Raw genomic sequence first — 22,564 nt, 5'->3', positions numbered from 1 at the left:
GGCCACAAGATAAAGCTGACGCGCAACTTCTTCACGAATGAATTGTTTGATTTGGGGTAGTAAGACAGTGAGATCAGCAGCGACGTCGTGCACGAGGGCGGAAACTTCAGCCGTATCTTCAGCGGCCCTGCGCGTCGAGACACGCTGCTTACGCAACTCGTCGTACTCCTGACAGAGCTGGACAAAATTGGTGACGGTCTGTGGATTCCTGGCGAAGAACATCTGGAAGGTATCGTCGTCAACTCTTTTGATGATGTGCTTGATTTTGTCGCGTTCGGTTAGAGATTCATTGACGCGCTTGCAAAGAGACAAGACATCTTCAGTGTGACTTGTAAAGGTCTCGTTCCTGCGCTGGACTCGACTACGGAGACGCTGTTCCGCGCGAAGCCGGCGCACGGCGGGACGACCGAAGACAGCGGCGATGGTGGTCTTGAAGGCGGACCAGTTGGTGATTTTGCCTTCGTGGTTCTTGAACTATAAGCTGGCCATATCATCGAGGTAAAAGCGCACGTTTGTGAGCTGGTCGCATGCGTTCCACTTTCTGGAAGCGCTTACGATTTCGTACTCGACGAGCCAGTCCTCGACGTCTTGTTCGTCGTTGCCGCGAAAAATTGGTGGGTCGCGTTGCCGAGGCACGCCAGTACAGTAGACTGTCGTTGGTAAGGCAGCTTGAGAAGGGCCAGAAGCAGTCATGGTGAACGGTGAGAGTAGCGTCTGATTGCGAAGTTCCAGGTTGACGGGAACCCCGGCACCTCCACCACTTAAAATAGAGGTGTTGTACGTCGAGAAAGGTTCAGACGCAGCTTGCAAAATGAGCTTTATCAGGCAGGTTTGGCTAATGGCGAGCGGCGTGCGCGAGCTACTACTGCAGCCACCGATTAACCTCGTCTTCTTCATTACCAGCATAGCAGCGTCCGTTATTCAGATTCATTGCAATATATATATATATATATATATATATATATATATATATATATATATATATATATATATATTGTGGTAAAGCCTTTGAACAGTGGGTCATCCTCTTCAGCGCCTTCTAGTGGGTCGCCCTTTTCTTAAGAAGAAGAGCAGCTCGTGCAGAGAGTCGATCCCCGCATTGACTGTCGCTGTCGTGAATCATCGCTGAGTGTTAGTCAATAAACCGCTTAACAATTTGGTGGAGAGTGCTGAGAGGGCTGTGCCCTTCAAACACCTTCGGTCAGCATTCGATGCCCTTGGACCTTCGATCCCGTACCCTGCCTCCAACCATGTACCAAGACGCCGCCCAGCAAACGCTTCCTCCTACGTCGCCGCCATGTCCCGGTGTCCCCCGCATCCGCGACCCTCTTGTATTCACCGGAGCGGATGGCACCGACGTCGAGGACTGGCTGGCCATGTACGAACGCGTGAGCGTCCCCAACCATTGGGACGAGGCAGGTAAACTCGGCAACCTGTTTTTCTATCTCGCGGGTGTGGCCAGCATGTGGTACAACAACCACGCATCTGATTTCCCGACATGGTCCGCTTTTAAAACCGCTGTCGTCGACGTGTTCGGCCGCCCTGCTGTTCGTAAGCTGCAAGCTGAACAGCGTTTACGTGAACGAGCCCAGCAGACCGGTGAGTCCTTCACAAGTTATATCGAGGACATCCTTGACTTGTGCAAGAAAGTCGACCTGAACATGTCAGAGGCTGAGAAAATCACGCATGTTCTAAAAGGCATCGCCGACGATGCCTTCACCATGCTCCTGGCAAAGAACCCCCGCACTGTGGCAGAAGTCATCATGTTATGCCAAAGTTACGACGAGCTGCGGCGGCAGCGCTTGATGACCCGTCGCCCACCACCACGTGATGCTGATCTCTCGGCCTTAACAGCAGTTCCAGACCACGCAACCTTGCTCGCCAAAATCAAGTCGTTCGTGTGTGAGGAAGTTGCCCGCCAGGTCTCTCTACTGGCTTTTGCTTCCCCACAACAAGCTCAACAGCCATCAAGTACACTTCTACCTCCGCTCCGCCGAGCCATTCAGCAGGAAATTGCGAAGGTCGTCCCTGAATACCACCAGCCACCTCCTGCATCTGTGCCACTCAGCTACGCCCAAGTTGTTGCCAGGCCGCCCCCACCGATTTCTGTCACTGTTCCGCTAAATTACACCGAAACCGTCGCGAGGCCCCAGGCCTTTGGAGAACCTGTCTCGCCTACATACGCCGGCGTCACCCACGTGCCCCGAGTGCCGCCTACCATGCACTCATATCAGCAGCCGGCTCGCCAATCGCGTTCTGCGACATGGATGCGACCAGCAAACCAATGGCGCACTGCTGATAATCGCCCCATCTGCTTTGCTTGCGGTTGCGTCGGTCATGTGGCACGATATTGCAATCGTGTGCAGCAACCGCAGGTCGCCTCCAACTTTCCCAGCCAGTCAAGCCGCTCTTATGACCAACCGCCGCCTATGTCACCGTCGTCCCGCCCGTTCCGTCTACCCGCCGTTCACCATCTCCACGACGTCGCTCACTGTCACCGATGCGGCCACGTCCACTCGAGGGCGACCAGGAAAACTAGTCGTCGCAGTACACGAGGCAAGGACTGCGACGCTGTCGAACTGCGGAAGCCCTCAGGAAAGCCCGTCGAACGTGATAGACGTGCTTGTGGATGGCGTTCGTGCATCTGCCCTTGTAGATACTGGAGCCGCCGTATCCGTGATGGACGAAAAACTTTGCCGATTACTGCGCAAAGTGACCACGCCGCTTTGCGGGCTCTCCCTCCGCACAGCCAGCGCCCAAAGCATTCACCCTACAGCGAGTTGCACAGCCCGCCTTAGGATTCAGGACGTGATGTATGCGGTCGAATTCATCATAATTTCTTCATGCTCTCACGACGTCATCCTAGGATGGGATTTTCTCTCCCGCCACGACGCCGTCATTCATTGCGCACCAGCAGAAATAGAACTCGCGCCATTCTCTTCTTTGACGCCGGCCGACAGTCTATCCGCTGCAAGCAAGTTACTCGTCAGAGACGACCCTCAAGTGCCTGCAAACTTGTCCGTTGTGGTGTCGCTCTACTGCGCAAGCCTTTCTGACACCGCTGCGCTCCTCTCACCATCTCATCGTGTTTTCATAAGAAAAAGCTTGCTGGTTCCTTTCGCGACCGTGCAACTCACTCACGGCAGCACCACTATTTTTGTTATGAACTCATCTCCGTACAGCGTTACGTTGGTGCGAGGAGAATGTCTCGGCAGCGTGGAACCCATCGAAGACGCGCAAGTTATGAATCAACCCGATGACATGCACTGCCCAAGTTCCTGTACGCTTGGTGCTGTTGCGACATCTGCTTCATCATCCGATAATATATTCGGCCCCTGCATACCCGACGACCTTACGCAGGGCCAGCGTTCCCAGCTTTTGGGCCTGTTGGAAGAATTCCGCTCTTCTTTCGATGTCGCTCAACCTTCTCTCGGCCGCACATCCACCATTACGCATCGCTCGACACAGGCGCACAGCCACCGCTGCGGCAACGTCCATATCGCGTATCTCCCACAGAACGCCAAGTAATCAACGAGCAAGTCGACGAAATGCTTCGCCGCGATGTTATTCGCCCCTCTAGCAGCCCCTGGGCATCTCCTGTCGTTCTCGTCACGAAGAAGGACGGTTCTGTGCGGTTCTGTGTGGACTACCGACGCCTCAACAAGATCACTCGTAAGGACGTGTATCCACTACCGCGGGTAGATGACGCGATTGACAGCCTGCAAGGAGCAGAATTTTTTTCATCTCTAGATTTGCACTTACGGTACTGGCAAGTACCTATGGCTGAGGACGCTCTACCAAAGACCGCTTTTGTCACCCCCGACGGCTTGTACGAGTTTAACGTTATGCCGCTTGGGCTGTGCAATGTGCCCGCCACCTTTGAGCGCATGATGGATACAGTTCTGCGTGACCTGAAATGGCACACGTGCCTGTGCTACCTCGATGACGTCGTCGTTTTCGCTCCTGACTTCTCGACGCACCTTCAACGCCTTCGGCATGTTTTAACGCGTCTGAGAAACGCCAGTCTGCAACTGAACCTAAAGAAGTGCCAATTTGCAGCTCGGCAGCTGACAATACTCGGCTACGTCGTGTCCAAGGACGGAATTCTCCCTGATCCAACCAAGCTTCGGGCCGTGACCGAGTTCCCCAAGCCGACATCCGTGAAGGAACTGCGCAGTTTCGTAGGACTGTGTTCCTACTTTCGGCGCTTCATTCGAAACTTCGCGACTGTCATATCGCCGCTGACGAAGCTTCTCGGAAGTAACGGGCCTCTCCATTCGTGGTCATCACAGTGCGACGACGCTTTCAGAACACTTCGTCGTTTGTTGACGTCGCCTCCCATACTCCGCCACTACGACCCTACGGCCCCTACAGAGGTACACACGGATGCCAGTGGTGTCGGCCTCGGCGCTGTCCTTGCGCAGCGCAAACCAGGGTTCCCGGAATATGTCGTGGCGTACGCGAGCCGTACGCTTACTAAAGCCGAGACTGATTACACAGTAATTACACGAGACTAATTACACAGAAAGAATGTTTGGCAATCGTCTGGGCCCTTGCAAAGTTCCGACCTTATTTGTATGGTCGCCCATTTGATGTCGTCACCGACCACCACGCACTATGCTGGTTGTCGTCATTGAAAGATCCCTCAGGCCGTCTCGCCCGGTGGGCACTTCGCCTGCAAGACTATGACATCCGCGTGCTGTACCGCAATGGAAGGCAACATGCTGACGCCGACGCCCTGTCGCGCTCTCCCTTGCCTGACGACAATGCCAACAACTCAGTGTCTCACCTTGCCATTTCTTCGATTAGCATTCATGCTATTGCTACTGTACAGCGCAAGGATCGATAAATTGCCTCAATGATAGACTTGCTGACTGATCCATCCACTCCATCCACTCGCGCGTTGCGTCGTCAAGCCCACCATTTCGCCGTTCGCGACGACCTCCTCCATCGACGCAATTAGAACGGTGACGGCCGCCAGTGGCTACTAGTCATACCTCGCAGTCTGCGCTCTGACATATGCGAATTCTTTCATTCTGATCCGCAGTGTGCGCACTCCGGGGTATCGAAGGCTTACCACCGCATTCGCCGACGGTACTTTTGGCGCGGCATGTACCGCTACGTGCAGAAATTCGTTCGCTCCTGCATAGAATGTCAGCGCCGCAAAACTTCAACGCACCTGTCGCCGGTAGGTCTGCAACCTCTACCTTGCCCTGCCAGGCCGTTTGGGCGCGTTGGCATCAATTTGTATGGGCCACTTCCACTAACGTCGGCTGGTAACCGCTGGGCCATTGTTGCTGTGGACCACCTCACGCGATACGCCGAAACGGCCGCTCTTCCCGCGGCTACAGCGAGCGATGTGGCTTCCTTTCTGCTCCAACGATTCATTCTGCGACACGGCCCACCCCAGGAACTGCTCAGTGACCGAGGCCATGTCTTACTGTCTGAAGTCGTTCAAGCCATTCTCAAAGAGTGCAACGTTGTTAACCGCAAAACTGCTGCTTACCACCCGCAGACGAATGGCCTCACAGAACGCTTCAACCGTACGCTGGGCGACATGCTCTCCAAATACGTCGCCGCCAATCACACAAATTGGGATTCCATTCTACCCTTCGTCACCTACGCATATAATACCGCCCCTCAGAGCACTACTGGCTTTTCACCTTTCTTTTTATTATATGGAAGGCACCCGTCACACACCATCGACACGATACTTCCGTACAGGCCAGATCCGTCTGAGTGGGCACCTACTTCTGCTACAGCAAAGCTTGGTGAAGAATGTCGAGAGCTTGCAAAGACCTTTACTGCGCATGATCAAGAGCGGCAAAAAAGCATTCGCGCTGACGCCAGTACTACTGCACCCACATTCCTCCCTGGAGCGCTTGTCTGGCTCTCGATCCCTACTACTGCAATTGGCCTATCTTCAAAACTATTGCCTAAATACGAAGGCCCCTACCGTGTCGTCAAATGAACTTCCCCAGTCAACTACTTGATTGAACCCATCGAACAATCTTCGGACATGCGTCGTTGAGGACGCGACATTGTTAACGTGGAGCGCCTCAATTGATTTGTGGGGTTTAACGTCCCAAAACCCCCATTTGATTATGAGAGACGCCGTAGTGGAGGGCTCCGGAAATTTTGACCACCTGGGGTTCTTTAACGTGCACCAAAATCTGACTACACGGGCCTACAACATTTCCGCCTCCATCGGAAATGCAGCCGCCGCAGCCGGGAATTGAACCCGCGACCTGCGGGTCAGCAGCCGAGTACCTTAGCCACTAGACCACCGCGGCGGGGCTGGAGCGCCTCAAGGCCTACCATGACCCGCTCATTGTAACCAACTGTTAGGTCGCCAGGCGGCTCCTTTTTCGTACCCGGGGTAGTTGTGGTAAAGCCTTTGAACAGTGGGTCATCCTCTTCAGCGCCTTCTAGTGGGTCGCCCTTTTCTTAAGAAGACGAGCAGCTCGTGCAGAGAGTCGATTCCGGCATTGACTGTCGCTGTCGTGAATCATCGCTGAGTGTCCGTCAATAAACCGCTTAACAATATAAATATATAGTGTGAGCGCTGACTATGTACTTCATCTTCATCTGTATGACCAAACCACTGTAGTGATCATCATCGTATGTCACGCGGGCTGGCTCTGGCTCGTGCGTCTGGATTAAAAAAGGATAACCTGGTTGCTGCCGTACCAGACGTGGTCTCATAATTTATATAAGGGAAACATTTGTACACTTAAGGGCTCTTTTTTCGTGTTTGCACAATAATAATGAGATAAAACAGTTATTAGGCCAATTTAATGTAAATGAGAAGAAAGAAAAGTGGATGAAAAGATAACTTGCCGTGGGCAGGATCCGAGCCTGCAACCTTCGAATAGTATGTTCGATGCTCTACCAATGAGCTACCACGACAGCTATCCCCCCAGCCACAATATTGTGTATCTATGTCAATTTAAACCTGGAAGTGTCAGTTTGCGCCACTAGTAGCCATAACGGCGAGTGTGGCACACTCTTTATGAGCCTGTTTGGCGTCACGTAGCACGTGAACTTATTACCAACTGGCAACTGACCAATAGTCCCTCGTACGTATACAACCTAAAGGCACCAAGTCTGCCAGTCTGCATGTTTGAACGACTTGGATGTAACGAGATTCATAGGAGCGCGCTGGTGGCACTGGGCAAGGCGAGAAATATATTCTCGCAAGAAGACGGTGATGAAGGGTCATTGCTGGTGAAGAAGAAAACGTCGACAAAGAAAGTAGGTGAACGTCCTAAACCAGAAAAAACGGTGAGTAGCCGGTTGTGAGCTGAACAGCAGTGCTCTAGGCGAAAGTGAGGAACTGTAGAAGTTTATCCCAGTTTCTGTGATCCGGTGGAATGCATATGGCGATCATGTCGGGAAGGGTTCGATGAAATCTCTCAGTGAGACCGTTTGTTTGAGGATGGCAGCTGGACGCTGTCTTGTGCGTAGTACCAGAAACGCGAAGAACTTCACCTAAAAGCTGTGATAATAACTCCTTCCCATGGTCACTTAGAAGTGAACGAGGAGCACCATGACGTAAAATCATGGCCTGAAGGACCAAGTCAGCAACTTCCGACAGTGAACCAGTAGCTACTGAAGTTGTCTCGGTGTAGCGTGTCAGCTGGTCTACGGCGGTGACTATCCATCCATTGCCAGCGCCAGTGCATGGGAATTTGTCAATATCCCGAACGCAAATGAAGGCTTGAAAAGTATTCGGCACCTTGCAATGAATCAAGGGCGTTCTCGATGCGTGATGGGGTATACGTCCTTGCGTGTGATGGTAAGTACCCGGTAATCGACGCACAAGCGCATGGAGCCATCTTTTTTTCATACCAAAACAACAGGGGAGGACCAATGGCTAGTTGCTGGACGAAATATTTCTCGTTGGAGCACGTCAGCTACGTTTTACTAGATGCTTTTTCGCTCAGCGAGAGACACGTGGTACGGGAGGCGATGCACAATAGATGTTCCCTCGGTCTGCTGGATGGTGTTCACTATTGCCTGACTGAAGGTGAACAGAACGAAGCTCGTCGATCGCTGACACACAGCCGCGACAGTAGAAGGATTCTGAGCAACAAGGACATTGAGGTAATGCTTCCGATGCCCTTAAGAATGTGACGCAGTTTGTCAAACTCAGACATCGAAGAATTGACGCGCAGGCAGAGTGCAGGGACATCCTCGATGTACGATGTGTACGACTCGCCGAGTTGTTGTTGGATAGTATCTAGGGTTCTCTTCGCTAGAGCGGATCGAATGGCAGGTGTGCCGAATACTTGGCGAAGCTGCACCTCGAAGGCAGGCCAGTCGGTGAAGTCAATCTCATGGTTCAAGAACCATGTCTTCGCAACGCCCGTGAGATAAAGCGATACTCGGCGGAGCTTGTTAGAGTCGTCCCAGTGATTAGTTGCGCTTACTCAATCGTAGTTATTGAGACAGTCCTTTAAATCTTCGCCGCGGAGACCAGCGAAGATCAGAAGGTCGTGCTGGTGGTTTACGATGTAAAGAGGACGGGCTTGGGGCGCAGGAACGGGAGCAGAAAAGGCGTTTGGCCACTCACTTTGAGACATGCTGGTGGACTGAGGGTCCAAGCGGCGGCCTGAACAGAGCTCCAGCGAGTAGGTGTTGTGAGCCGAGGACCGGGATCGTGAATACGCCTCCACCACGTAGAACGACTCGGTTGTAATGTAACGAGTTTTATTGGCCGTGAACTAGGGAGCGAACTAGCGCAACGGACCCGAAGATGAAGCACACGTTCAAAGACGGTGATGACGGTCAGCCAGAACAGGTGATAGGATTCAGTGCTGTCCAGACGTGGATGAACTGCATAATAGATGCCTACTATATATATTTATCTATATATTTGCACGATGTGTGTGCTTATTATAATTATGTCGCTTCACGTGAGCTCTTGACCATTTTGACGGCAACTGCGTGAATAGTTGGGTATACTGGTAACCCACTATTATAATAAGCACACACATCGTGCAAATATATATATATATATATATATATATATATATATATATATATATATAACAGGGAACGAAGTGTATACCTAAGGTCTCGTTTTTCCGTGCTTTGACACAATAATAATGAGATCTAACAGACAGTAATTCCAAGGAATGAACAGGATAAGTTATTAGAACCAATGGAATGTAAATAAGAAGAAATAAGAAAGAAAAGTGGATGAAAAAGTTACCAGCTGTGAGCAGGAATCGAACCTACGACCTTCGAATAACGCTTTCGATGCTTTAACCACTGAGCCATCACAGCGGCCTTCCCTCCATCCACTTTTTGGGTTTATTGGTTAATTTAGAAGTAGGAGTGTCAGTCAGCGCCATCTATAACCCAAGCGACGAGTGTGAAACACTCTTTTATGCGCATGTATGGCGTCACGTAGCACGTGAACTTATTACGATTGGGCAGCTGAATAATAGTCCCTCGTATACAACCTAATGACACCAAGTCTGACAGTATGAGACTCTCGTTAATAAATAAGGAAAAGAAGTGTATGCCTAAGGGCTCGTTTTTCCGTGCTTTGACACAATAATAATGAGATCTAACAGACAGTAATGCCAAGGAATGTACAGGAGAAGTTATTAGAACCAATGGAGTGTAAATAAGAAGAAAGAAAAGTGGGTGAAAAAATAACCAGCCGTGGGCAGGAGCCGTGAGCATACATATATATATATATATATATATATATATATGTATATATATATATATATATATATATATATATATATATATATATATATATATATATATATATATATATATATATATATATATATGTATGCTCACGGCTCCTGCCCACGGCAAGTTATCTTTTCACCCACGTTTCTTCTTTGTTACATTACAATTCGGTCTAATATCTTCCCCTATACTTTCCTTGACATAATTGTCTGTTAGATCACAGTGATATTGTGCAAAACACGGAAAAAACGAGCCCTTAAGTATAAACTTCTTTCCTTAATTCATTAACGAGGGTCTCGTACTGGCAGACGTAGTGCCTTTAGGTTGTATACGAGGGACTACTGATCAGCTGCCCACTCGTAACAATTTCACGTGCTACGTGACGCCAAACAGGCTCAAAAGAGTGTGCCACACTCGCCGCCAAGGGTACTGGTGGCGCTGGCTGATACTCCCACGTTAAATTCACATATAGACCCAATAAAGTGGCTGGGGGGATGGCTGTCGTGGTAGCTCAAGCGGTACACCTTCGAACGCGTCATTAGAAGGTTGCAGGTTTGGATCCTGCCCACGGCAAGTTATCTTTTCACCCACTTTTCTTCTTTGTTACGTTACAATTCGGTCTAATATCTTCCCCTATACTTTTCTTGACATAATTGTCTGTTAGATCCCAGTGATATTGTGCAAAACAAGGAAAAAAACGAGCCCTTAAGTATACACTTCTCTCCTTTATATATATATATATATATATATATATATATATATATATATATATATATATTTATTGCACGATGTGTGTGCTTATTATGATTATGTCGCTTCACGTGAGCTCTTGAGCATTTTGACGACAACTGCGTGAATAATTGGGTATATTTGTAACCCACTGTCACTTTGCCGCTTTTATGTAATTTGTGCAAACGACAAAAAATATTTTGCGAAATTAACGCAACCGCAAGCAAAGCAGCATAAATGTTATTGTCGTATGTTCTCTCCGTATTTCTGGTTTGAATTTTAGTAAAAGAGCGGGGCTAGAGATTGTTAAGGCATGCATTATACACCGAACCGAGCACCATGCACATCTACGATTGGTAAAGTGACTCTGAGAGCACAGTCAAGTATGCCACGTGTACGTAAATATCCAAAATGCTCAAGTGTGCCCCTTGCAATATTTTCAGGGGCTCGAGACATCAATGAGAGAAATTTGGAGACCAAAACGCCAGTTGGAGCCGATGACGCCGGTTTCAGAGCTGGAGGCCTCAACGAAATAGTAGCGCCCCCTACATCAGGTATGCGTTTCATTTACCTAAATTTATTTTGCCTCAAATCGCACATGACTTTAGAGGGCGTAGCGAGGTACATAAAGTCACATAAAAAACCAAAATACCTGAGATCAATAACAAGTTCTCTACAAATACATATACATATACACGTTCCAGTTGTTGGGCCATGATCGGTTCTCGCTTGATCCATGTACCGTTTTGAAACCTGAACAATTTGTTCTGCATGGTTGGCGTAAATATAACAAGAGCAGAGCCCGACTGAAGTAATGGAGTATTACTACTACTACTACTAATACTACTACTACCTCTAAAATATTACTACAACTACTACTAATAATAATTACAACATTATTAAACATTATGAGCTATTAGCTGCTAACTCACGGGGAGCGAGTAGCACTTCATGTTTCTTCGTGCGTTAATTCTCGTTCATCATCGGAAGTCCTTTTGATTGTACTTATAGCACAATATTGTTTCAACATTATAGCGCGGATTGTTTCAACAGGCTGGAATACTACCCGTACATCGTCTCTACAATATTAAGTTTGCATTGACAATCAGGCGTGATTTGAAAGAAAGTCGACAATTTTTGTATGACCTCTCAAGACTGCAGCAAAATATTACGTTGTTTGAAACACGAAATAAAAAAACATGGAAAATAAAAACTTTGAGAACAAATACTCTACAGATAAGTTATCCTACATAGTTCCTACGTTACTTGATAAATATGTGTAAGCTGGCATAGATTTCTTACACTGTACACAGATTCAGTTGCGCGATGTACAAATGTTTAGTTTTTAAGATTTCTTTGCAGTTGCAGTATTATCATGGTTGCTGTTTTTGATTTTAGAATTCGGACTTAATTTTTATATATTTATTTATTTATTATTCATTTATCTATTTGGTGTTGTTATTGTTGTTGACTTCACATTGCTGGCTGTTTGCCACTGTTGTCGTGCTAAAAGGTAGCTGTGGGCCTTCGTCAAGCTGCCTCTTTTGGAGAGCAGCTTTTACCTGCAGCTGTCGTTCATGAAAATATTGATAGAAATTGAACATTATTATTATTATTATTATTATTATTATTATTATTATTATTATTATTATTATTATTATTATTATTATTACCGAGGTCCACATAGATGCATAGTTTTTCGTGTGCGTTGCATGTCGCCTAACTAGAGTGGGTAATTATCGAGTACAGCTTGCCGCCAACTCGCTCAAGCTCTACCATCGAAGTGAAATGGTTAGAGCAATGAAACATGGAGTTACGACTATATTCCACACCTTTCTGCCAAGGTCTCAAGCACTTCACCAATACTTTCACATTCGAGACGTTGCGAAAAGCAAGCGTGGGCATTTTTTAAAATTTCAATCAGCTTGTTTTCATCGCGCTGATTAACAAGAGAGATCCAGGTGCAGTGGATTGCGCTTTGTTGCTGATTGAAGCTCAAGTAATGCAAACCAGCGCCGCATTGTATATTCGGCCCCGTGCAGACGCGAAGGCGCGCTACTCGCTGGTGGCCTAATGCTGCGGCAAGTCCGTCAGGCAGGCTCGTTTCAAAGCACCCTGAAGTGCGGTTCAGTTCTCACATCATTTCTAGTCCACGAAGCTTTCTGTGGCACGCACAGAATTACGCAAGACCTCGTTCATGCACGGTTGGTCAGCTGACGCCAGCACCGTTTGCACTGCAGCAAAAATGTAGTAGTGAATATTTAGCAGTTCCTGTCGTTTAGAAAAGTACTATGGGCGGATACACATTCAATTGGCGATCAATAGTTCATCCGGTAAGAGTGACACGGGTGTATGGCAATCTTCCCACCTTTTCTCATGCGAGTTCGGGAGTTTATTCTTCCGCAACCATCTTCGATTGCACGGCGTGCCACCTATAGCCCGCGGGCACTGCGAATAGATCGTGACAGAGATTCATTCGCGGTTACATGTGACCGTGTAGCAGCACCTGATTCCGATTAATCCTAGGCCAAATTGTCCGTGTAATCGATCGAAACTGCCCTTGTGACACTGGTATTACTCATTATTGACATCGGTAAACATATGTGCTGAATACGAAAGAAGTGAACAAAAGCTCGAGCATTCATTCAGTACGCGTTTCTTTTGCGTATGTGTTTGCCCTTTGCAGCTGTGAGAAGATATATAAGCTTTATAGCCCCACGAAGAACTAGAAGCGTGAAGTAATGAACATCAAATTAGTACGCTCTAATTGCGTAGTATTCGAACGAATAATACGAAAAGTGTTTCTTTTGCACTAATCTCAAGCGAACACCTATAGGAATTTTATACTATATGTATGATCTACACAAGTATATATGATACACTACTCGTCAAGGAAACTTAGTTCAAGGTAAGTGTTCTCTGAAGTGAGAACAAATGAACACGTACAAACATTTTATGAGCCGTGAGTTTCGCCGTAACGATTCCGAAGATCCATGCCTGTTTCTTTTTAATTTTTCATGACATCCTTCAAAATTATAGAGAGTTGAACTGTGAGCTAGTACAATGCCCCAATGATTCATTTTCTCGACGCGAAAGTGTCTTATGTCAGGGTCCACCAGGACTCTCTGACGGATTTCCGTCAGGGATTTGATGCTGGTAAAACTTACAAGAACATGCTACAAAGAAAGAAGCCAGAAGAAAAAAAATTGCAATTATAACAGACCAGGGAACTGAACCCACGACTTTACAATCTGTGGCATTAGGTAGCACGCGCTGGGCCGACTAAGCTATAAACGCACCTTCGTGATAACCTGCAGTCATGCCTTATATTTCTCTTATTTTTTCCCTCTGTACCTGCGCTCTTGGTTTGTCGGGGCGGTGCCGCCGCCTAAGAGGGAAGAAGAGAAGTACTGCATTAAGACACTAACTAATGTCGGCAGAGAACGCCGCGGGAGCCTCACGACTAAAGTTAGTTAATTACCGCCCATCTATAAATTAGATGACCAACGAACTTGGAGATTTCACCAAGCTTCAACCCTTTCCTTCAGACACCCTATGCCATATAGGTTGGCGTTTAAAAATATGCATACAAGCATATCTATTTACAATTTTGCACAACATATTATAACAGTAAAAACTATCGCCCGCCGTTCTAAAACGTTCCGTGCTGCTCTGTAGTGAGAGCCAGTATGTGCTCTGGCCTTCTTGTCATGAGGAGAAGCTGTGCAGCCGGTGGAAGCATCCTGTGCCTCAGCGGCGTGTGTACCTTTTAAGTAAATTGAGTAGCTATAACAGTGTGCACAAAGTTCAGCCGCAATACACTTGCGGGGAGGAGACAACCTGAGGTCATAAACGAAACGAACACAGAAACAGCTACAGATGTCTCAGGCTGGCACAACACACCATCACGATAAACCTTGAAGCTGAGGAGCTGCTATACTCGGAAACTCACTGAATGCACAAGTGGTTACAAGACAGTTTTGAGCGGAGCGTGTTTTTTGCAGCGCAGGTGCGCACCCATGGGCGCATGAAGATGACGACATAGGAGCGTCTATTGACACTAGATGCGGCCCTTCATCTGATACAACAATACAAGCGAAACCAAAGCTCATGGAAACTTGTTGAGAGGGCCACCTTCGCAGTTTATTGATGTGGCGGACCTTCGGGAATATGTTTTAAATTCGAAGCATTTCTTAGCGACCTTTGGCAACGTTGGCCATATCTATCTATCTATCTATCTATCTATCTATCTATCTATCTATCTATCTATCTATCTATCTATCTATCTATCTATCTATCTATCTATCTATCTATCTATCTATCTATCTATCTATCTATCTATCTATCTATCTATCTATCTATCTATCTATCTATCTATCTATCTATCTATCTATCTATCTATCTATCTATCTATCTATCTATCTATCTATCTATCTATCTATCTATCTATCTATCTATCTATCTATCTATCTATCTATCTATCCACCTACAACTTTTAGCTATCTTGACCGTTTCGATTATGGCATCTATACCAAAATTGGTATGGCATAATATGGCTATATAACGAGTATGAGTGACTGTAGTCATAACATGAAAATCATTACATGTATGTCATGATTCTCAGGATTTACACGGCATGGTTTACTGCAGTTGCGTTAGTTTTGTACACATCGCATATTGCAAATCTGGTATGGCATAACGTGACTGCATGGTGAACATACGTGACAGGTTCTAACGTTGAAATAATAACACGCATGTCATTTAAGCCATGGCTGCACGCCACGCTCATGGTGCTCTCGCGGCTGTTTCGCCAGCTTCCCAAATACCAAATTTGGTATTACGTGACGGAAATGGATGAAAAAGGTATATAACAGGTACAAACATGGGCGTCATGATATGCGTGTTATGTAAAACATGACTACGTGCCACGCTCATGATGCGCTCACGGCCATTTCGATAGCTTCACATATACTAAATTTAGTATTACGTGACGCGAACTAACGACGAAGGTGACTGACACGTACAAACACAATAATGATCATATGAGTGTCATATAAAACTTGACTACATGCTACACTCGCAGTGCGCTCGCGGCTGTTTTGCTAGCTTCACATATCAAATTTTGCATTACGTGACGTGTGTGGACGACTAAGTTAAGTGAAACGTCCAGCTGTGTGGTAATCACGACATGCGTGTCATGTAAAACATGACTACATACCACGCTAATGATGCGCTCGCGGCTGTTTTGCTAGCGTAATATCTATCAAGATTTATAACATGTTACCTAAATGCACGACGAACACAAATGCCAGGTGCCAAGACGATAGTCAAGACATAGAAGTAATGTACGCATAATTTACATGCTACGCCAATGGTGCACTTACAGCTGGTTCGCTAGCGCTATATACACCTTAGTAGGGATCCAGTGATGTCACTGTATTGCAAACATGAGTTAAGGTGCCTAACATACGAATCACGACATGCATGTCATGTACCTATCAGACTACTACTGCTTGTGCTGTTGATGCAAACTTAAGTGGCGCTGTCGTTGTGTGACTGTAAGCAATATTTTTCTGCCTTCTTCACCTGTTTTTCTCGCAACGGCCCTTTGTACTTTTTTTCTTCTTGTGCTGTCTATGAATCTGAACAGCCATCCGTATAAAAGATATCGTATAACAGATACAGACATTCGTTTAAAAAATACATAATAATGCCAAGTTCTATCACGCTTTTTATAAGTAAGTAACCGTTATTGCCTGTTCCCGATTGGCAAATATAGTTTGTTTTAATAGAAGCCAAGGTCTCAAGCAACATATTTTAATGCAGCTACGTCCACACAAAAAGCTCAGACGAACGACAACGGTGATTGGCCCCCGGCCACGTGGACCAAGGTTTCTCCAACAGGAATCCCAGGCCGAAAATCTACCACCACCACCACTCGTATGTCAAGTAGCCTTGCATTTTCATTGCATGCGTCCTTAAGCAGTGTTTATGCCCTACTTTTGAACACATATGGTCATAAGCATTTCACCTAGACATGTTAGAATATTCTCTAGATAGATAGCTTAAACTTGGCCTTGTTAATATTTACTGCACGGCATGGTTCTCCCTATAATATGACGAGGACTGAACAAGCGGAGAAGAGTGGGCTATTTGGTTCATATTACTAAAGAAGGAATAAACCAGTGCGGAAAGAGGACGAAGGAAAGAAAACACGGGGACGGGTGCTGACTGCCTATTGCAGGTTTATTGGAACAAACCACTGTACATGCATCATAATGAAACACGCGTGAACAATCCGTTCATGGCATTTTTGTTTGTCAGTCATTTGCACGGCATCTTTTCAGTGAATGCTGACTTGGCAGTCAGCGCCCGTAGTTGTGTGTTTCCTCTCATTCATCCCGCATCTGTGCTGTTCATTCTCCTCTTAAAAACACGCCAAACACAGCACGAGAATATAGCATAAACTATGTGAGTGGTGTATATAAAACTCCGCCGGCATTTGCGCCAGATTCTCTAATCTCTGCTAGGTCCCGAATCAAAACAATACTGACTGCAACTTTCAACTCGTGTCGTCACCACTTTGCCCCAAGGTGTCTTTTAGCACTGGAATTGTATTGAAATGTATAAAAAACAACACTGGGTGGGCCCAAGTTTAAATTTTATATTCTTAGCTATCAGCAATAAACTATAGCCAAAATAACAGGGTATAAATTGTCATGTAAGCAGCAAGACAACACACTGGAAGCAAGTTTACCGCAAAGCACGTTGTACAGGCTGAAAGTTATCTCTTCAGAATGAAAGACACATGCGTCTAGCATATCAGCAGAACGTGTGCTTTTAGAGTTTTCTACACATTCAACATCCGAGTGTTTCAGAAACATGTATCGTACATGAAACGCTTGCTGCTGTTTTCTTGTTGCCTTTTTCTTGACACAATAAGAGACTACCAGTAGTCCTGTCCCGCTAGTACTACTAACGGAATATTAATTCTAGTCAGGCACAAAATGAGCCTAAAACATGCATGCCCAAGCGTCATTACAGATCTTACAACATCGAGTTTTCTACGCTTTCGGCTACATAGTAAGTGCTTTCCATAGAGGTTGTGGGTAGTCTAATGCAAGGTTTACCCAAAATAGCATCAGTAAAGCCCCCCCACCCCCCCCCCCCCCCCCAAAAAAAAAGAACATGTGCCGTTTATGTGCTGCGAAGATTAAATTCCAAATCAGTTGCTCTTCATTGCGCTTAGCTCCCTGGGTCTTCATTATGAATATTCTCACATAGCCTTCACACCTATGAAGGCGGCAGGTGGTCTGTCCAAGATAAAGTTCTTCATTAGGCCGAAGTTGTGGTCCTACGCGCTATCATCACTGGTGGTCGCGGAAGCTCTGGAGTAAGCTTGGCTGTTCACGTCCTGCGTGCATTCTAAGCAAAACGATCGACTAAAACAGTGAAGCTTGTGCAACACCGATGCGCTGTGTGCACCGAACATTGCTCACAGTCTTTGTGGTCTTAAGCCGAATACAGCAAAACTGAAAGAAAAAACGCGCTTGGCATTATATGAATGCTTAGTATATCCACAATAAAGCACAATGACACTGCTTGTACTATCGGCCAAAAGTCGATCACTTACCTGGCTTCCACTGGCACCGGCTGGTGTCACATAACCATCCATATAGTTCGCTGTGCTCCTATAATAGAACGGATAGAAGGACTGAGCTCTGGACCTTACCTTTCCTTTACTAACCACTTGCAGAAAGGCCGCTACCACCAGGCTCTCTTCTGTGCACCGTGAGCGAGGGCTTCGACGTGGACTCGTACGTGCCTGCGCCCGACGGACTGTGTGCCATTACCGTGTTCGACTCCCTCTACACGCCCGATGGAAGCAAGCTCACCCCGCCTTACAACGAAGACTTCGAATTGTTCCTCGACACGGCCAGGGGCAGCGAGATAACCGAGTACGCCATTGGATTCGACGCAAAGTGAGTGCACTCGCGTCGTCAAACCGTGAAGCGCATTGATTGTAGCCAGAATGTCGTAGTTGTACAAGCAAGAACACCTGAAACTTCGTAATCAAACAAAATAAAAGACAGCTGCACGAAAAATTAATGCGCGCCGTGATCAACGAATAGAGCATGCCGTCTCCGTCAAGGTTCTGATCAGGAAACGTTTCTGTTGCTCTCTGCGAGAAAGCTGTAACTCTGAGGAACAAAGCTGGACATGTGGAAGCGTTGGCTACGGCAATATTCGCTGAACTTTGATGACATGAGAACTTTCAGAAAGTTCCAGTACGGAAATAGTAACACAAAAGTTTTCGTGACAAGATACTATGCTGCCTCATACTCAAACAATATCAATACCTTTAGCGCTCTGAGTAAAAACATCCCGAAACTCGGATAGAGAAAACTCTTAGCTGGAGGGTGAAGTGGTATTTTGAGACTGGCGGGATCCTGGGAGATAGGACCCTACCAGCTCAGTTCTATTTATTATATAAATCTGTTGGAGTTCTGCAGTACTTTATCTGCCTGATAAGCAACGTCACCGCTGTTTATAACACTCCAAGAAGCATGCCGGGTATGATATAAAACAATAAAGACAGCATTAGGGCCAACGCAAACTAGATGTTTCCGCTGACGGATGAGCCCGCAATGTTGCGAATAAAAAGCCGAGGCGCAGTTTACGCAAGAACCGCATTTAATCGCGTATGATTTGCCCCTCATACGACCAGCACCCCCCAAAACGAAGCGCAAGAAAGAAAAAAAAACAAAAAAAAACGTATTGTCTTGAAGTTGCCTTCCAGGCGTTATTGGAAAGCCATGCTGCAAAGCCAACTTGCACAACAAAATTTGAATTGAAAATATTGTACAATATTTAACAGTTTCATGTCGAGTAATGTGATATACCGAAGTGAATCCCGGTGTTTTTCGCAAGCTCAATATATACGTGTGCCACTGTACCATAATGATTGTGAAGAACGCTTTTTTCAACATGGTATCAATTATTGAAGCTTAAGAAACGTTAAGGCAGCTCCGTCGAGCCCTTCATGGCTTTCAGGGAAATACTCCCCGTTGGCAGATGCTCTATGTGATAGATACCCATGTCGCACGACGGACCCCGACATGAATAAAGAGGGTAGAGAAAACCATCAGCTCGATGCCATTTTGAAATATGCGATATCAAAGCAGCACTCAAAAAGCTCAGAGGCACTGCTCCGGGCCGGACCTCATCATGGTAAAACTGGTAGCACATATGTCGCACGATTCATATCGTCTTCTACTAGAGTAAACTGACATGATCCGGGATGGCCAACCACTCCCAATCGAATGAAAAACAGTCGTAGTCACAATAATACCCAAATCAGGCAACAAATGAGCACGCGTCAACTTAAGACCTATTGAATTAACTTCTTGTGCCGGCAAATTAAGTGAAGCAATGGTTAGAGACCGCTTCTCGACGTGCCTCGAGCGCGAATTGTATTCCGCAGATCCCATGTTTGGCTTTAGGGCACGCCAATGTGATTGTGAGAGGTTCGTTTGGGCCCAGGCGCTCAACCGACAAAAAATAGGGCATATACAAAGACAGGACGTTTATACAAGTTGGACAGAATTACATACATGAACTAAAACTGCATACGTGCTCTCCTAACTTGTGCCCGTCCAGTTCGCTCTAGATTTAAAATACGTAGTTACGGTTCACGCGGCCCTGACACAGCAAATCTAGTTCGCCCACCACTCGACGTCTACCACTCACGCCACTGTCGTCGAGATGGTCCGACGTGTCGTCGCGTCTCCTGAATTCGGGAAGGTTCCGGAGTTGCCGTCGCACCACGGCCGTCGCTTGGACAGCTGCTCGCTGTGCGGTGGCTGGTCGGATTTGTGCTCGGCCACGCTCGAGAACACCCGATAGATAAGCCCAGCACACCTCAGCTTTCCTGATTCGGTAACCCACGAAGACGCCGACTCGCCAGCAGGTCTCGACCGTGACCACGAGCACCGTCGTCGCCTGGCGTAGCTCGTCGCCTGAGGTCGTCTGCAGTCCAGTCGTGACAGGTTGCGCACCATAACGGGCCGGTAGCCGCCACAACCCTCGTTCTGACACTGCTGCCCGACTGCTTCGGTCCGACTTTCTTCTTCAACGTTCCGAAGAATCTTTTTCACGCGCCCGCTCACGAGCAGCGCCGCCACGCACCACACACGCACTTTCGTCTTCCTGTATTTTCCCAGGTCCTGTTTTCACTAAAAAACGTCCCCGAATTGTCATACTCCCCCAGCTTCCAGAACGTCGTGCCGCGTAGGTAAGCAGTCTGTAGAGCGGAACATGGCACACACACAGCAATCACAGTGAAACATGACTACCACAGACACATAGATTGTGCTGTTAGCGCACCGAAGATTCAACACACACGATAGCTATGTGCTCGCTCGGCTCAGGTAGCTCGGCTCAGGTAATCTGTGTCTACATTTGCTGAGCCTCGTATGTAGCTAACTGTAAAGTGATATTCCATCAGTCACAGACTCCAACGAAGTACGCGTTGATTAAGATGTTTGGCGGATTGAATGTATGCCAGTGGTTGGTGGTCACATTGCATAATAAATTGTCGGCCATAGAGGAAGACATGGTATTTTTGAATTGCCCACACTACGGTGAGGCATTCTCTTTCGATAGTGGAATAGCTGCCTCGTGGCAGCAGTTTCCTACTGGCATAGGAGACAGGGTGGGGGTGACCTTCATGTTCTTGAAGTGAGACCACGCCTAAGCTGCGTGACGATGCGTCTGTGCGCAAAACAAACGGTTTTGAAAATCGGGTGATCGCAATACAGGTTGCGTTTTGAGCACGTTTTTCAACTCCTGGAAGGCCACTTCATGCTGATCATTCCAGAAGACTTTGTTTGGCACCCCCTTCTTTGTTAGCTCCGTTAAGGCGTACGTCCGTTCTGCATATTTGGGTACAAAATCTCTGTAGTACCCAGTGAGGCCCAGGAATTCTCGCACGTATTTTTTCGTTTGTGGCCTTGCAGCCGCTCGGATGTTGTCAGTGGTACTTTTCATCGTCTGTAGTTTTCCTTGGCCGACGACATGACCTAGAAAACTTGTTTTAGGGAAGCCCTCTTCACTCTTTTTGGGTTTTATGGTAAGCTTGGCCTGCCGGACACGTGTGAAGAAAAGCTGTAGAGTGTCGACGTGCCCTTGCCACGTAGTTGTAGCGATAAGCACATCGTCGAAGTAATAGACCACGTTGGGGATATCTCCAACGACCGCACGCATCAGTCTGTTAGACACTGCTGGCGCGGTTTTAATCCCAAACGGCATGAACTTGAACTGGTAAAAGCCAGAGTCAGAGGAAAAAGCTGTGAGTTTTTTCGACTCGTTGGCCATGGGTACTTGCCAGTATCCCTTTGTGAAATCGAACCTGGAGAAGTAGCGACAGTTTGTCACCTTAGCAAATATCATGTCAGTACGAGGAATGAGCTCACAGTCTGGAACCACAATCTTGTTCAATTGGCGGAAACCAATACATAACAGTATTGTCCCACAAGAGTGGAAGCTTGGGCTAGTTGGTGCGTAGTCATATTCACAAGATTGTTTCAGCGCGCGAACAAAGGAAAAACGACAGGGTAGAAAGAAAGAGCACTGTCCCGTCTTCTTGACGACGACGATAGGCGCGTGGTAGGGGGAGTCAATTTTTTGAATGATCCCGAGGCGCAACATCTCTTGTATTTCTTTTTCCACGTCTTCTTTGATCGCGAAAGGCACAGGGTTCTGTCGAACTTGAATTGGTGTCTGCATTGTTAGTTTTAACTGGCACTGTACGAGGTCAGTTTTCCCTGGTAGGTCGGAGAAAATCTCTTTGTGGTCTGCAAGAAGTGCGGTTACCTGGATTCTCTGTCCTTCTGTTAGTCCAGTAGCTATATCGATGTCTCGCCAGTCTTGAGTCTGATTCAGCGGGACGTGACCATCTTCCCCGCGGAAGTTGTCCAGGTCGTATGTTTTGGCTTCGACAGCTGCAACTCCAGCCACCAAAGGCGGGTCGGCGTTGTCGCGTTCTTCATATTTTTCAACATGGTAATGTGAAATACGGGTATTTTATTTCTAAGGTTAACGGCGTAGTATACTTCATTAC

The 22,564-nt window shown here is 47.0% G+C and overlaps 1 protein-coding gene across 1 annotated transcript in view; it reads left to right on the top strand.

The window, feature by feature from the left end:
• The window catches only part of LOC142790008 (uncharacterized), a 57,914-nt gene that overhangs the window by 7,444 nt on the left and 27,906 nt on the right, over window positions 1-22,564 (top strand). The window contains exons 3-5 of the mRNA XM_075885033.1: window positions 10,887-10,997; window positions 16,270-16,383; window positions 18,200-18,425. Coding sequence (XP_075741148.1) covers window positions 10,887-10,997; window positions 16,270-16,383; window positions 18,200-18,425 — 451 coding nt within the window. The remainder of the gene's footprint in view (window positions 1-10,886; window positions 10,998-16,269; window positions 16,384-18,199; window positions 18,426-22,564) is intronic.

This window comes from Rhipicephalus microplus, chromosome 2 (assembly GCF_043290135.1).
Source record: "Rhipicephalus microplus isolate Deutch F79 chromosome 2, USDA_Rmic, whole genome shotgun sequence".
Lineage (NCBI taxonomy): Eukaryota > Metazoa > Arthropoda > Arachnida > Ixodida > Ixodidae > Rhipicephalus > Rhipicephalus microplus.
The sequence above is the reverse complement of the archived record's forward strand: the minus strand, read 5'-3'. Positions and strand labels throughout refer to the sequence as shown.